A 16624-nucleotide genomic window follows, 5' to 3' on the forward strand; every position below is an offset into this window, starting at 1 on the left:
CTTTGGAATTTGCAAGTGAATTACAAAACTTAGGAGTATGCTTTGATGTACTCTTCTGGGAAGGCAAGTAGTATTCACATGACTCAGTGGGAAATGATACAGGACAGTAGTTCTCCAGTTCAGCGTATATTAGAATCACCTGGCTAAAACCTTTGACTGTGTGAATCACAACAAACTGGAAAATTCTTCAAGAGATGGGAATATCAGACCACCTCACCTGCTTCCTGAGAAATCTGTATGCAGGTCAAGAAGCAACAATTAGAACCAGACATGGAACAACGGACTGGTTCAAAATTGGGAAAGGAGTACGTCAAGACTATATTGTCACCCTGCTTATTTAACTTCTATGCAGAGTACATCATGCAAAATGCTGGGTTGGATGAAGCAAAAGCTGGAATCAAGACTGCAGGGAGAAATATCAATTACTTCGGATACACAGATGACACCACCCTTATGGCAGAAAGCAAAGAGGAACTAAAGAGCCTCTTGATGAAAGTGAGAGAGGAGAGTGAAAAAGTTGACTTAAAGCTCAACATTCAGAAAACTAAGATCATAGCATCCAGTCCCATCACTTCATGGCAAATAGGCAGGGAAACAATGGAAACAGTGACAGACTTTATTTTCTTGGGCTTCAAAATCACTGCACATGGTGACTGCAGCCTTGAAATTAAAAGACACTTACTCCTTGGAAGAAAAGCTATGACCAACCTAAACAGCGTATTAAAAAGCAAAGACATTACTTTGCCGACAAAGGTCCATCTAGACAAAGCTATGGTTTTTCCAGTAGTCATGTATGGATGTGAGAGTTGGACCATAAAGAAAGCTGAGCGCCGAAGAATAGATGCTTTTGACCTGTGATGTTGGAAAAAACTCTTAAGAGTCCCGCGGATGGCAAGGAGATGAAACCAGTCCATCCTAAAGGAAATCAGTCCTGAATATTCATTGGAAGGACTGATGCTGAAGCTGGAACTCCAATACTTTGGCCACCTGATGCAAAGAACTGACTCACTGGAAAAGAACCTGATGCCGGGAAAGATTGAAGGCAGGAAGAGAAGGGGACGACAGAAGATGAGTTGGATGACATCACCAACTCGATAGACATGAGTTTGAGCAACTCTTGGAGTTGGTGATGGGCAGAGAAGCCTGGCATGCACCAGTCTATGGGTTTGCAAAGAATCAGACATGACTGAGTGACTGAACTGAACTGAACTGAGGATCACCTGGAGAAATTTTGAAGTCATAGGTTGGTGGGCACAACCTCTAGGATTTCTGACTCCATAGGCCTGTGATAGCGCCTGACAATGTGCATTTTTAACAAGTTTCCAAGAGACGTTGATGCTGTTAGTTTCAGAGTCAAAGGTAGAGAACCATAAATATAAATATTATATAAGCCAGTGCTTATAGTTGGTGTGGCTCTGAAAGGGATCAGGCTGCTAGAAAGCAGAATATTCAGTGAAATTTGACTTGAGATAATCATTGAAAAATAAGAAAAATGTGAATGGGTGAAGGAGGAAAATATCATAAAGGAAGAAAAAACTTGAACAAATACTCTGAGACAGGAATTAATGTGTATTCATGTGTATATGTTGGAGTAAAAAATAACTTACAGACATATGGTTTAGACTGTAACAAGAGTGTTTATGTAGGGCAATTTTGATAAGTCCTGAGTGTAGTGAATAATCTTCTGGAAAAATATAAATAAGATGATAAAGCCTATTGGCAACACATCCTTTCAATTCAACTCAGTTTCCTTATTGATGAAATACTTGACTTTGATATTGTTTTAGTGGTGTATAAACTAAAAATAATCTGTTTTGTCAGTAACGATATTGAGTTGTATCAAATCTCAGATCCTAACTTTGAGTGCTGGCAGACACAAATCACATACACACGCATACCTCATTGATAACTGGTGCCATACTCGCAATTTTCTGAAGGCTCAGTTTGCAAACTGCAGGATCAGGGTCATTGACCCAGTTTCTGAAGAGAACCAAAAATTTTTCTGGAAATGGGTCCTTGAAGAAATTATTGAGAAGCTAAAAGAAAACAGTTAAGTTCATAGATGGAATAATGGACAAGCATGATTTTTTTGCTTCAGTAATAAAAATCAAGACATTTTTAGTAAAACAAATACAAATCACACTAAAATTCTAAATACATACACATACTTTAACTTCACATATATTTCTGGGCCCATAGAGGGAAGGAGAAGTAGCAGGTATAATAGGAAATACATGCTTTGTTATATACATATGATGAAAGAAAATTTCATACATATAGATATGATGAAAGAAATTTTTAAATATGGGATAAGAGTTTATGTTAACTTTTTATACTTTTATACTGCCTCCTCTTTCTCTTACCTGGAGAACCTTAGTGCCTAATAGCAGTTATATGTTTACTTATTCATTTTCTACCATGTAATGCATACCATGGGCTTCCCTGGTGGCTCAGATGGTAAAGAATCTCTGCAGTGCAGGAGCATGTGTGTGTGCTAAGTCACTTCAGTTGTGTCTGACTCTTTGTGGCCCTATGGACTGTAGCCTGCCAGGCTCCTCAGTCCATGGGATTCTCCAGGCAAAAATACTGGAGTAGGTTGCTGTGCCCTACTCCGGGGGATCTTCCCAACTCAAAGATCGAACCCGTGTCTCTTATGTCTCCTGTATTGACAGGGAGGTTCTTTACCTCTAGCATCACCTGGGAAGCCCAGGAGACCCAGGTTCAATCACTGGGTCCAAAATATCCCTTGGATAAGGGTATAGAGACCCACTCCTGTATTCTTGCCTGGAGAATCCCATGGACAGAGGAGCCTGGCCTGCTACAGTCCATGGGGTTGCAGAGAGTTGGACATGATTAAGCGACTAACACTTTCACTTTCAATACATATCATAATCATAAAATTATGGTATCAACACGTATAACATCAATAAACCCTCTGAGGAAAAAAACATTTCTTTACAGAATTTTTTTCAATCTTTGTGGTTTATCTCACTAATGATGTTTAAAGTACCATGTTCATATGTTACTTGATACGCTCCACAAATCTGTGGTGTGCGTGTGTGCATGTGTGAGAGAGAATCATACATTTCATTAAGAAAAAATTAAGGTCATAGTAGCTAAATGGATAAAGATCAGGGTATTCATAATATGAAACTTTATAAATAATAAATTTATTAACAATTTATAATTTTAAATTATATAATTTTATAATTTATATAACATTCTATATAATATTCTATAATTTATATAATAATTATATAATTTTAATTATACATATAAATTTTATAAATTTATAATTTATAAAAAATAATAGCATTAAAAATGTTCAACCTCTCTGAAAGTTTTAACAGTAAGAACAAATCAAGTCACCCGCAGGACATCCAGCCTACCTCTCACATTGGAGAGCTTGTCCACAGTGGTGAAGTGCTATGGAATGAGCTCACCCATGAACTGTGTGGGGAGCACTGATGGCATTGCCTTCCAGATAACCGTCCCTAGCCCGAGAATGTTTATGTTGCTAAGTTGTGTCTGACTCTTCTGAGACCCCATGGACGGTAGCCCGCCAGGCTCCTCTGTTCATGGGATTTCCCAGGCAAGAATACTGGACTGAGTTGCCATTTCCTTTTCCAGATGCTCTTCCTGACCCAGAGATCAAACCTGTGTCTCTTGCATTGGCAGGCAGATTCTTTAGCGCTGAAACACCAGGGAAGCCCAAGAATGCTTATACACTTTAGTTATTATTGCAAATTCTTGGAATCTATTATAAGAAAATAAAATACCAAAAGAAAGAAAATTTAGGCACAAAGATGTAAACCTGATTGCTATTTACATTAGTAGAATACTAGAAAAAACAAATATAAATAAATGGCATAGACATTGGTCGGAGAAGGCAATGGCACCCCACTCCAGCACTCTTGCCTGGAAAATCCCATGGACGGAGGAGCCTGGTAGGCTGCAGTCCATGGGGTCACGCAGAGTCGGACATGACTGAGTGACTTCACTTTCGCTTTTCACTTTCATGCTTTGGAGAAGGAAATGGCAACCCACTCCAGTGTTCCTGCCTGGAGAATCCCAGGGACGGCAGAGCCCAGTCGGCTGCCGTCTATGGGGTCTCACAGAGTCGGACACAACTGAAGCGACTTAGCAGCAGCAGCAGCATAGCCATTGGTAATACTATCTTAGGTATCATTGGCTGAGAAGACCAAAATAAGGTGAAATACATAGATTGTGTGCTCAGAGTAACTAAAGACCAAGGGGCTGCATAGTTGAACTGGAAAGTTGACAATTGCCCAGAAGTTCTAAATAGAGAAAGTGGTGGAAGAATGTGGTCATTGCTGATTTCCTAGGACAGTCATGTGACTCTCCAATTGTATTACATCCATGATGTAATATTACATCAAGTAAGTATTACATCCATGATGAGAGAGGCAACTAGGTTTCATTCAACATTATCAGGTATATTAATGATGCTTATATAAATTTTATGTAGTCTGTATGTTTATTTTTTATTTATTTTTTTCAGGCTCAATGATTCTTATTTTATTCAAAGGATTATAAGCCATTACTGTCAATCCTTTTGATGATCAGATTGTCATAGGTTTTCCTGGGGATGCTCATTCAAGCTGGTTTCTGTGTCCTTTTGACCCATTCTGTCACTTTTTAAGTAAGTCTGGCAGAACAGGGTGTTCCAGATTCATTGCGTACATTCCCTAGAATCAACCATTCCTACAGGGAATGCTTGTTCCTTTTTGTGGGAAACAGTATTTAGAAACCAAGATCTAAGGAGTAGAGGTACTCACAACTTCTAGGCCTTTCTGAGCTAAGAACTTTCTTTTCTCCCTCCCTCCATCCTTTTTTTTCTGCTCAACCACCTGTCTTTCTCTTCATCCATCTATTTATGTTAAAAACCTGAACTCATTTGCTTTATTTGAGATAGAAATTAAAAATGAATAGTAGGTGTAAATTTCTTTTAACTGTGTTATTGTATGGGAGGGATTTTGTACGTTAAGTTTAGACCGATTTGGTATTTGTACATAATTAAAGGATAGTACAATAAAAATAATGAGTCACATAATAAAATATGAGAGATTCAAATGTATTAAGCAAGTTTGAAAAACATAGGTGATTTGCTATTGCAGTATAAAGTTAAACTAATTCATGTATCTTTCTGAAAGCTTTAGAAGTACATGCTATAGTGTAGGGGTATGCCTTTGTAGTTTTTTAACTGTTTTGCTATGAAGTTTGAAATCATGTGAAACTTTGGGAAATATTTAGCATCATTACTTTTAGGGAAGATTAGATTTCATTTAGTTAATTTCATTTTATAGAATTTTCTACATGCCTTTTGTAAGCAAAAATCTTCAATTTGCTTAATTGGCTTAAGCTTCAATTGGCTTAATTCTTTATGGCATTCCAATATTTGACGTAATGTTCATGTACAAAGTGATAGAGTTCTGTATCTTCATGTTACCCAGTTATTTAGTCCATTCTTTTTTTTCCCTCCATGCAATCTGAAGTCTCATTTAGATCCAAATGTTACCTAGCACCTTTAGTAAACTCAGTTATCCAAATACTTTAACAAGCATGCAGAAATATATGAATTAGTGCTACAAATAATTAGTTTGCACAATCCACACCCCTTCAAAGGCCAACTTCTGGAACAGTCTAAAGGAACAACCCTCTCATAATCCAAATCTATCTTCACCTTACCCCCTCAGCTTCAGATATCTGTTATTGTGTTAACTTTTGGTAAGAATCAGTATTTGGAGAGGGAGATAAAACATTGGAGTGTTGATTTAAGTTTGGATGAGGAAAGGAAATGAGAACTCAGTTATTCACAGTCTCCTAATGAAACTCACTTCAGTGAGAAATATTATTGTGATGACACTGTCTTCTGACCTTCTAGGACCTTCTACAGCGAGTTTGTAGAGATAATGCAAGGTCTCTGGAAACTGTGGAAAGTTATATTCACTGAGAGTTCTGTAAAGGAGAATAAGGCACTGAATTAGCAAAGAAGATAACACTTTCTGCATCAGCAAATGCTAATGGTAGAAAAGGGAGAGCCATTAGCCTTATATTTTGTATCATGCAGATAGAATATTCTCAAATATTCCTTAATCCAAGGTAAACTGAAGCCCCATTATTAATTTTATGCAGACTCAGAGGAGTTATATATACCTGGATCACTGATAATATCTCTGTCCTTAACATCACTCCTCTTTCCTGTTTCTCCTATCCTGTGTCACAGTACAGACTGCCCTATGTTACTGCAAGCTCCCATCCATGCCTGACCAAAAGGAGAAAAAATAAATAATGCAAAATAAATATCTTGACAATCAAAGATGGCCACACAGGTTACATTGGTGGTTTTAGACCAAATCATTCCTTTGAATGATATAATTAAGAAACTATCCTGGGAGATATCCTAGGTTATTAAGGAGAAGAGGTGGTGAGTCCTGATTCACTGAGCCATTCTCTATAAGACACTTGGGCCAGTGACCAGGCTCACAGTTATTCCAACATGCTGGCCTAGATCAAATTGGCAGGACTGGGAAGGATCATATAACAGAGCTTTGATTTGAAGATTCCAGGTAGAGAAGCACTAAAGTGTTGTTGTTCAGTTGCTATTTTGCATCTGACTTTTTGTGACCCCATGGACTGTAGCACACAGGCTCCTCTGTCCCCTACTATCTCCTAGAGTTTGCTCAAACTCATGCCCACTGAGTTGGTGATACCATCCAACCATCTCATCCTCTGTCACCCCCTTTTCCTCCTGATCTCAGTCTTTCCCAGCACCTGGGTCTTTTTCTGATGCTAAAATTTGAATGTGCATACAGATCAATCAGGGATCTTGCTAAAATGCAGCTTCTGAATTGTAGGTTTGGAGAGGGCCTTGAGATTCTGCATATTTCACTCCCAGGTGATGCTATTGCTATAGGTATGTGGAACATGCTTTGAGTAAGAAGATTCAAATGTACTAAGGTACTGATGATAGAATGACTCTATCTGTAGGATAGAAAGGTACCACCTTTTGTTTTTATATAAAATAAGATATGTTCTTGAAATCTACGTGCAAATAAAATGTTGACTTAAAAGCACCAAGAGTCCAGAAACCATATGCAGTGTACTTTCTGAGTCAGTCACAACTTAAACGGTCAACTAAGTTGTCAAGGCCATGTATTGTGATTCTTGATCAGAAAATCTGATTCCTGAAATCAGAAGCTTGCTATTATTCACTGGTGGACTAGCTAGAAAAAGAACTGTGGTACAAGTAAAAGCCCTTTTCTATTATATTTTCCCAAATTTATCTGTCTCGCTGGGGACAGGTTTATATCGGACCTCTTCTAAGTGGGAGCACATTTATAACCATCTGATGTCTATAAAGCCGAAATCAGCTAACAACAGAGGAAGGAAGAAGCAGATTTCCCTCTAGTTCTCCATATCTGAAAGAGAAACTTGTTGGGTAGAGGAAGGATAATTTGGTGTCCATATCATTAGGTAAGAGAGCAAGGCAAGGAAAAGTAAACCCCCCTCAAAAATGAGTGAAAAAGTAGAAGTTGAATGGCAATTTAGATCATTAAGAAAGATTTGGAAGTTTGGAGTGGATACTGACTGTGTTCCCACATGACTCAGTTGAAGAACGATGAAACAGGTGGGAAAGAGACTGAGAACATTTCTCAAAGCCCCTGTTCTTACTTGGCCACAAGGCAGACTCCGTGATGGTGATACAGCACTTGGGAAAACTGGTTCCAGCAGTTCTTTCTCTTTAGAGCAGTATCCACCTCTTGAAGTCCAGAACAATTCAGCAGAACTCTCAGGGCATCCAGGGCATAGCTAAGGGCCCAAAGAAGAGGAGAGTCATCACCTGCCAGTAGCCGTTACATAACTAAATACAAGTGAGCTGCCTTTTCTATGATGGGCACGATGCTGATTTTGGGAAAGGGGTTGCTTCAGAGGAAAAGAGCACTAAATGGTCTTCATCTCTCCTGATTAACAGGGTGTGGGATGTGGGGTTAAACTGAAATTGTAGCATGTAAAATCTAGGATTAATAATAGAGCAGCATATTAGTTTATTAAAAGCTTATTAGCAAAAGATGCTAAATGATGTGAAAACATGCTAAAGGTGCCTGTTGCTTGTCTTCTTTGGATGCTTTAAATAAATAGAATACATTCTTAACCTACTTGCAATGATTTGGTGTATGTCTGCTTGAAAGAGAGTGGATTATATTAGCATACTTAATATCTTAATGGGACAGATTGTGTTTGAGAGTCCTGCCTGGCTTAGATGAGGGCAAATAGCAGACAGTTGGGTCCAGATTACCCTGCACAGTAGCAAAGCTAACTGTGATCTCTTGGGCAAAATAGAAAAGCTGAATTTTCTTTATGTGGACAGAATGACAGGCTTCCCAGGTGGCACTAGTGGTAAAGAACCCAGCTGCCAATGCAGGATGCATAAGAGATGCGGGTTCAATCCCTGGGTTGGGAAGATCCCCTGGAGAAGAGCATGGCAACCCACTCCAGTATTCTTACCTGGAGAATCCCATGAACAGAATTTCCTGGTGGGCTATATAGTCCATTGGGTTGCAAAGAGTCAGACATGACTGAAGTGACTTAGCATGCATGCACACATGGACAGAATGGCAGCATGCTATCATAAGCCCACCCATCACATCACCAACCACAAAGCAGCTTTACATTTCACAAAACACATGTGGGCATATTATTTCACCTTACACCTAATTTACCCTGAGAGATCACTATCAGAGTAAATGGCAGAGCTAGTACATGTCCAGCTTTGGACCTGCTGCTCCTCCCTACTCTTTCTGTGTGGTGGCCTCCCTTTGTGGCAGGAATAAACTGTGTTCTGTGGGAGTGATTTTTTTTATACACTACATACACATTCAGGGAAGGTCCTAGCTTACTTTGAGGTATTTAGGGTAATTACTTTTCCAAAGGCATCCTACCCTTCAAAGGGGAGAAAACTATAACAAATGAATATACTGCACATGGGATTATGTGATTCCAAAGGAACCTAAGGGACAGGTTGACAGCTGGAAGCGCATTTCTTATTCAGTCTGAAACAACCCCTAGTATCTCACAAAGGCCTGTCCTCTGTCATCAGTCTCAGGTTGCTGCTGTAAAAGAGTTGAAGCATGAGGGCCATCAAGAGCTGGGGGAAAAACTGGGCCACCGCTTTCTTGTAAGGACCAAGAGGCAGTAACGTACACAGGGCCTGGGATGCCTGTAACGGAAAGGAAAAGGTGTCAAGAATGTAACCATCTCCCTTTAAACCCAGTCAGCATGATGAGGGATGTGGAAAGGGAGGGACTCTGCAACCCTTCCCCCAATTTCCTTGAAGGAAACCTGAAGCGAGCATGTATACTCATTCGTTCAGTAACGGTCACTAAGTCCATTCTGAAGCAGGAACTGTGCCAAGCATTTTCTGGCCCTGGGCCCCCAAAGCACTATCAACAGTGCCTGACTGCCAAACTGGCAGGAAGCAAGCTGATTCCCAAGGAAGACACACCTCCCCAGGCTCCATGCTGATGTGGTTAATAACGCAGGTCCTCTCACTGCTTCAACAATCCAGGACAGTAAAATATTTAAAGGGGGCGGGGCATACCAGCTCACTAACAAACTGTTTGGTGCCCTGACCACTACAATACCTACAATATCAGAGAAACATATCCCACCACCTCATGTTTGTGGAACATTATCCATTTTTTCCTATTGTATCTCTGTAAGACTTGAATTTATTCCCAGGAGTGCCAGTGTGGGTGCTTGGGAGATATATAATGATGGCATGAATGAGATTAGGCCTTCACGTGCCTATCAAGTCTGTGTGACCTGACTGGTGGCTACCTCTCCGATACCATCTCCTACACTTTCACCCTTGCTTAGTTCTCTCCAGATGTTTTGACCTTGCTTCACTAACGTACCAGGTAAACTCCCATCACTACATGGCTTTTGCCCTTCTCTCTGTCTAGGACTCTGATGCCCAGGTACCTGCAAGGATCACTCCCTCACTTCATTCAGGTCTTTGATTAGATGACTACAGTAGAGAGACCTGCTCTGAGCAATTTACTGAAACCCTCCCGGCCACTTCTTTTTCCTACCCTGCTTTATATCTCTTCTAAGCTTTGTATCATCTGACATATGACACATTTTTTGGTTCATTGTCTGTGTCTCTTACAAGACTGTAAGCTTTGTGATCATAGATGTGCATTGAGTGAATGAATGAATGAATGAGAGCCAAACTGTCTCAAGGAAGTGTGACTGAGTCTGTGGGCTCAGGAATTTTCGTGATTGAGAGAACAATGACAACAAACAGAAATTGCTCATTGTGTTATTTACCGCCAGAGGCATCATATTTGTAGCGTCGAGAGAGAAATGTTTTCTTTCTGTTATTATTTTCTCCATTTCTCTAGGCTTTCCTTTCAGTATCAACAAGATTGTCTTCAGCACATGAGGGGCCACACTTGACTCAGAACCGGCTGCATACCACATCAGTATCAAAATGCTGCAAACACAACCCCCCGCCCCTGATCATGAGAATCATGAGCTTTTCATTTCCTGCTCAACAGTGTGACTCAAATCAGGAAACAATCTTGGTTTTATGTCTTTATAGAGCAAAGAAACTGCAGACAAGTACAAAACAAACTGATATTCCCATCCCCAAATGATTCCATTAAGATTTTTGTCCTTGAAAACAGAGGAAGAATTTTAATAAGGTCTTATGGAAAATACAGTCTCTCAGTCTGCAAGTTCATTTCCTACTGTTATTTAAATATCTGTCCAGCTCAAAGTCAGGAACTGATCAGCTTCTGTACCCCATACTCTTCCTTTCCACCGTATGACCTTGTTTGTCCAGGGATAATTGACTATTTTAAAACTGGTATGAATATACAAATTAATATATATGTAAATAAATCAATGTAAAAGCTAGATAAAAAGCTACATAACTTAAAAATTGGAAAATTAAATTTGAAAACTAAGCCATTTCCCCAAATGTCACATATCTAGTCAGTTCACCAGATGTGACTAGAACCCCAGCTTCTCAGCCTCCAATTCCCAAGTTCCTTTCCCTACATACCTGCTACTCTTCAAGATTATTCTTACTGTTGCTCATTTTAAAAACAGTCCTCTGTGTTGGTATATTCTTGATACCTTGTCAAGCTGTGCTGAGTTCTGAACTCTGTTGCTCATTCTCTCTGCATTTGGGTTCTTAATATGGGGCCCTGGCCCCTCAGAACATGGACACACTCAGCTCTCTAGAACCCTAGTACCAAATGCTTTTGTCTGCAAGGCTTATTCATAGAACCATGCTTAGAACCACATGGACATCAAATCTATCAAGGCCTCTTCCTTTACCTATTGATTGTATCTTCTGGCTAACCAGATCTTCTTTCTGTTTCTCTGTTTAAGCTTACCTACAAATTCCAGTCTTTTCTACTTCCATCCTCACCTACTATTGCACAAGACCTGCTGGTGACCAATTTAATAAAGTTCATCTAATTTTAATTATGTTTGCTTTCTGTACCTTCTCAATTCATACTATTCATGATAGACTCATCGGCAGCTTTTATCCTATATTTATGTGGGTATATTCACTCTCCTAACAAAATGCTTGAAGGCTGGGAATACTTTACACACAGTGGGTACTCAGTTCCTACCTAAACAAGAAAACACTGAGTCTTAAGAATATTTTTACTTTGCAGGAATTTCTAAGTAGTAAAATACTTTGTGAATTTAAGCTTCCTTAAAAAATGTACTCTCTCAGTTGAAAAAAGTCAACAACAACAAAAACAACAAAAACCCAACAAACTTGGTTGGCTTGTTGAAAAAATCAACAAAATTGTTTTTGCATTTTGTTGATTTCATTGACCTTTTACAGACATTAACTAATTTAATCCATGTAACAGCTTCATAGATAAAAAGTTTCCTCATGTCACAGATTAGGAAATTGAGGATCATGATGTTTATGAAACTTACATGATGTCACACAGGATATAAGGGTCAATTTGTTTCCAAGGCCTGAATTCTTTCCATAATGTAACTTCCTGCCTTTTACATTGTAATAGTAGAGAAGTAATACCTTCCCTTCCAATGTATGAACTAGAGAAATGGAGTAATATGATTTAATAAGCTCTTCTAATTTGGCTGTTAGATTCATAAAGTCATGTAGGCTCACATTAGCATCCTTTCTTCTTAAATATTTCTTATGATCCTGGATCATGAATTTCAGATAAACAGTTAAGGGACAGGGGACTCCCAACTATACCTGGGAATTTTTTGCTTTATTATTTTATTGGTGGGTGGAAATATCTTAGGTCTGTCCTTCATAAATGAAAAAAAAAAAAAGCCCACTATGAATTCTATCACATATGGGGAAAAAACCATTATTACTTTGAGGAGAGGTTTTTCAATGTGGGATACAAAACAGAACACAATTAAAGCCTCACATAAATAATAACAACTATTATCATTTCTTGATTGTCCACTGTGTGTCACATATTTTATGAAGCTATACATATTGTATATGATCTTAGTTAAGCCTTACAATCATCCCATGTGGTATAAAAATAGACATTACCTTTCAGGAAAAAAAGAAACAAGATCTGACTTGCCCAGCTCTATCTGACTCTCAAGACTGAACAAACCCTGTGGAAGGAGCGTGAGGGGCCTTACTCATCTGCTGGTACTGGGTAGTCCATAAGTTGAAAGATGACCTTCTTCGGTGAAGTACGTGTCAACAAGGTGATGACCCGCAACATAGCTTCCCTCAAAATGGGAGAATCATCTCCACACAATTGCTTATAAATAGTATCCACAATTTTAGACACCTGTAAAAGCAATTTCACAGGCCAATTAGAGTCTATTGTTCCCTAGGCACTTATAAACCAAACATTTGTTAGACATAAGAATTTAGCCCTTCTCAGAATGACCAAGGCAGCAACTAACACACAAATAAGCACCAATGGAAAGCATATTTATGTATTGTTTTACACAATGAAATGATTATTTGCATGAGAAATTAACATGCATTTATTTTTTCCTTGACGTTTTTAAAAAATGTAATACTGTTTATTTGATTTCAAAAATATTTAAGTACTCCAAACATACAAAGGAAGTATCACTACGAACAAAGTTAGTGGAGGTGATGGAATTCCAGCTGAGCTATTTCAAATCCTAAAAGATGATGCTGTGAAAGTTCTGCACTCAATATGTCAGCAAATTTGGAAAATTCAAGTGGCCACTGGACTGGAAAAGGTCAGTTTTCATTCCAATCCCAAAGAAAGGCAATGCTGAAGAATGCTCAAACTACCGCACAATTGCACTCATCACACACTAGTAAAGTAATGCTCAAAATTCTCCAAGCCAGGCTTCAGCAATACGTGAACTGTGAACTTCCAGATGCTCAAGCTGGTTTTAACAGGCAGAGGAACCTGAGATCAAATTTCCAATATCCACTGGATCATCAAAAAAGCAAGAGAGTTCCAGAAAAACATCTATTTCTACTTTATTGACTATGCTAAAGCCTTTGACTATGTGGATCACAATAAACTGTGGAAAATTCTGAAAGAGGTGGGAATACCCGAGCATCTGACTTGGCTCTTGAGAAACCTGTATGCAGGTCAGGAGGCAACAGTTAGAATGGGACATGGAACAACAGACTGGTTCCAAAAAGGAAAAGGAGTACGTCAAGGCTGTATATTGTCACCCTGCTTATTTAACTTGTATGCAGAGTACATCATGAGAAACGATGGGCTGGAGGAAGCACAAGCTGGGATCAAAATGGCTGGGAGAAATATCAATAACCTCAGATACGCAGATGACACCACCCTTATGGCAGAAAGTGAAGAAGAACTAAAGAGCCTCTTGATGAAAGTGAAAGAGGAGAGTGAAAAAGTTGGCTTAAAGCTCAACGTTCAGAAAACTAAGATCATGGCATCTGGTCCCATCACTTCATGGTAATTAGATGGGGAAACAGTGGAAACAGTGGCTGACTTTATTTTGTTGGGCTCCAAAATCACTGCAGATGGTGATTGCAGCCAAGAAATGAAAAGACGCTTACTCCTTGGAAGGAAAGTTATGACCAACCTAGACAGCATATTAAAAAACAGAGACAGTACTTTGTCATCAAAGGTCCATCTAGTCAAGGCTATGGTTTTTCCAGTAGTCATGTATGGATGTGAAAGTTGGACTATAAAGAAAGTTGAGTGCCGAAAAATTGATGCTTTTGAACTGTGGTGTTGGAGAAGACTCTTGAGAGTCCCTTGGACTGCAAGGAGATCCAACCAGTCCATCCTAAAGATCAGTCCTGGGTGTTCATTAGAAGGACTGATGTTGAAGCTGAAACTCCAATATTTTGGCCACCTGATGCGAAGAGCTGACTCATTTGAAAAGACCCTGATGTTAGGAAGGGTTGAGGGCAGGAGGAGAAGTGGACGACAGAGGATGAGATGGTTGGATGGCATCACCAACTCAATGGACATGAGTTTGGGTAAACTTCAGTAGTTGGTGATGGACAGGGAGGCCTGGCGTGCTGCGATTCATGGGGTCGCAAAGAGTTGGACACGATTGAGCGACTGAACTGAACTGAACATACAAAAAAAATTAATAGGACCTTGCAGATCATGTTTAGTACAGAAGGTTCTTGAACTTTCATTGGTGCAGTGGCTCTTGGCTTTGTTGACAATGCAGAGTTCTATGGTTTGTTTTAAAAAGTTTAAAACTACTGTACTTCAGTGAAAGTGAAAGTCACTCAGTCATGTCCGACTCTTTGCAAACCCATGGATTATACAGTCCATGGAATTCTCTAGGCCGGAATACTGGAGTGGATAGCCTTTCCCTTCTCCAACGGATCTTCCCAACCCAGGTATCAAACCCAGGTCTTCTGCATTGCAGACGAATTCTTTACCAGCCGAGCCACAACGGAAGCACTTCAAGGAAAAACAATCCAAAACAATTCTCATTCCAGCTGACCCTCTGCTTTTCCACAGCTAATAATGGCAGCGGGATGCTATGTCACTATATACAAAACCAAGACATCCTTGGATGCCCATTGCAGTGTCCACAGGTCCAGTTCCACAGTACACACCCTGAGCTACGGCCTCTCTAGAAGACATGGCCCCAGAGCCTCCACACCAAGCAAGGAACATTAAGAGTGCATTTCGGTTGCTTTGTTCTTTTTACAAACTCTAGATATGTACAGTTGAGAACTTGGGATTTCTAGCCAATGACCATAAAGTTAACGCACCACCTTACAAATTAAAAAAAAAAAAATGCCAGGAACATCTTTAAATGCCTTGTCACACCAGCAGCAAAGTGCAGAGTGAGGAGAATATGAGAGCCTTTTCATTTTAGAAATATGTACAACTTTGATACAGTTTCCATACAGCTTTGTACAGTTTGATACACCCATGGTCACTTCATGTAAACCACTGACAATTGCTAGAGCACTTTGAGAGACTAAGATATGATCATGATCCAACTAGGTAATTAAACCTAATGAGGGCAACGGACACATCTCGTGCTTGCTGCCTCCATAGAGTCGCTGCCTCCATGAGAGTCACCGCCTTCAAGTTTTATTGAGATCATAATTGACATAAAGCATTGTATAAGTTTAAAGCATATAGCATAATGATTTGATGTCCATACATCATGAAATGATTACCACAATAATTTTAGCATACATCCATCATGCAAAATAAAAGGAAAAAAACTTTCTGGTGAAGAACTCTTAGAATTTACTCTCAACAACTTTCATATATAATATACAGCAGTGTTAATTACATTTATCATGTTGTGCCTTACTTATATCCCTAGTACTTATTTATCTTCTAACTGGAAATTACCCCTCCCACCAGCTTCTGGCAAGCCACAAATCCTATCTTCTTTTGTATGAATTTAATTTGTTTTTGAAATATAATTGACCTGCAACACTTCCTTAGTTCCTGGTATACAACATAGTGATTCCATATTTCTATATGTTACAAAATGTTCACCATGTAAATTTCTCATCTGTCATTGTATGAAGATATTACATTATTCTTAGGTATGTTTGCCACACTGTAACTTTCATCCTTATTACTCAGAGTTTGAGGTAATTACTCTACTCATTTCTAGAATCTATGTCTCCAGGTGACTCCAAGTTGCCTCCTGTCTCTCTAGGAGGCTCTCCAAGATCAGTGTGTTTGGCCCACGTTCTTTCTAAATTACTGCTTCTGCCCTGGGTCTTTGAGCATATGAGTTTTACCGTGTATGCTTTAAGAGTGAAGTCTTTCTTTCTTACACCCCTCTGACTCTCCTGAAAGCAAGGCTCAGAGGCCTTCAAAATCAGATATTCTGGGAGTTCATCTTTCTGGTGCAGGACCCCCAGGCTGCGTAGCCCAACGTGGGGTTTAGATGCCTTACTCCTTGGGCAGAACCTCTGAAATTGTGATTATCCTCTGCTTCATGGGTCTCCAACCTGGGGGTATCGATATTGACTATATAGTGTCTCTGCACTTCCTACCCATCTTATTGTGCTTCCTTCTTTAGTTCTTTAGTTGTACATTTGTTTTTCTGCTAGTTTCCTAGTCTTGCTCATCAATAGTTGCTCTGTAAATAATTGTAATTTTGG

At 39.4% G+C, this 16624-nt stretch overlaps 1 protein-coding gene across 14 annotated transcripts in view; it reads right to left on the reverse strand.

Annotated features, from left to right (window-relative positions):
* MROH9 (maestro heat like repeat family member 9) overlaps positions 1 to 16624 on the reverse strand; it is a 98210-nt gene that overhangs the window by 22718 nt on the left and 58868 nt on the right. For 13 of the 14 annotated variants that reach the window (XR_014052274.1, XR_014052273.1, XM_081485598.1 and 10 more), the window contains 6 exons: positions 12688 to 12842; positions 10354 to 10519; positions 9099 to 9241; positions 7696 to 7833; positions 5859 to 5979; positions 1899 to 2036 (listed from right to left, as the gene is read on the reverse strand). Coding sequence is in view for 12 of the 14 variants with exons in the window: in XM_081485598.1 (XP_081341724.1) it covers positions 1899 to 2036; positions 5859 to 5979; positions 7696 to 7833; positions 9099 to 9241; positions 10354 to 10519; positions 12688 to 12842 (861 nt within the window). In the remaining 2 variants the exon portion in view is untranslated. The remainder of the gene's footprint in view (positions 1 to 1898; positions 2037 to 5858; positions 5980 to 7695; positions 7834 to 9098; positions 9242 to 10353; positions 10520 to 12687; positions 12843 to 16624) is intronic. The other variant, XM_081485599.1, reaches the window with a different exon arrangement.

The sequence above is a fragment of the Giraffa tippelskirchi genome, chromosome 5 (genome assembly GCF_054371585.1).
Source record: "Giraffa tippelskirchi isolate mGirTip1 chromosome 5, T2T-mGirTip1v1.2.pri, whole genome shotgun sequence".
NCBI classification, from domain to species: domain Eukaryota; kingdom Metazoa; phylum Chordata; class Mammalia; order Artiodactyla; family Giraffidae; genus Giraffa; species Giraffa tippelskirchi.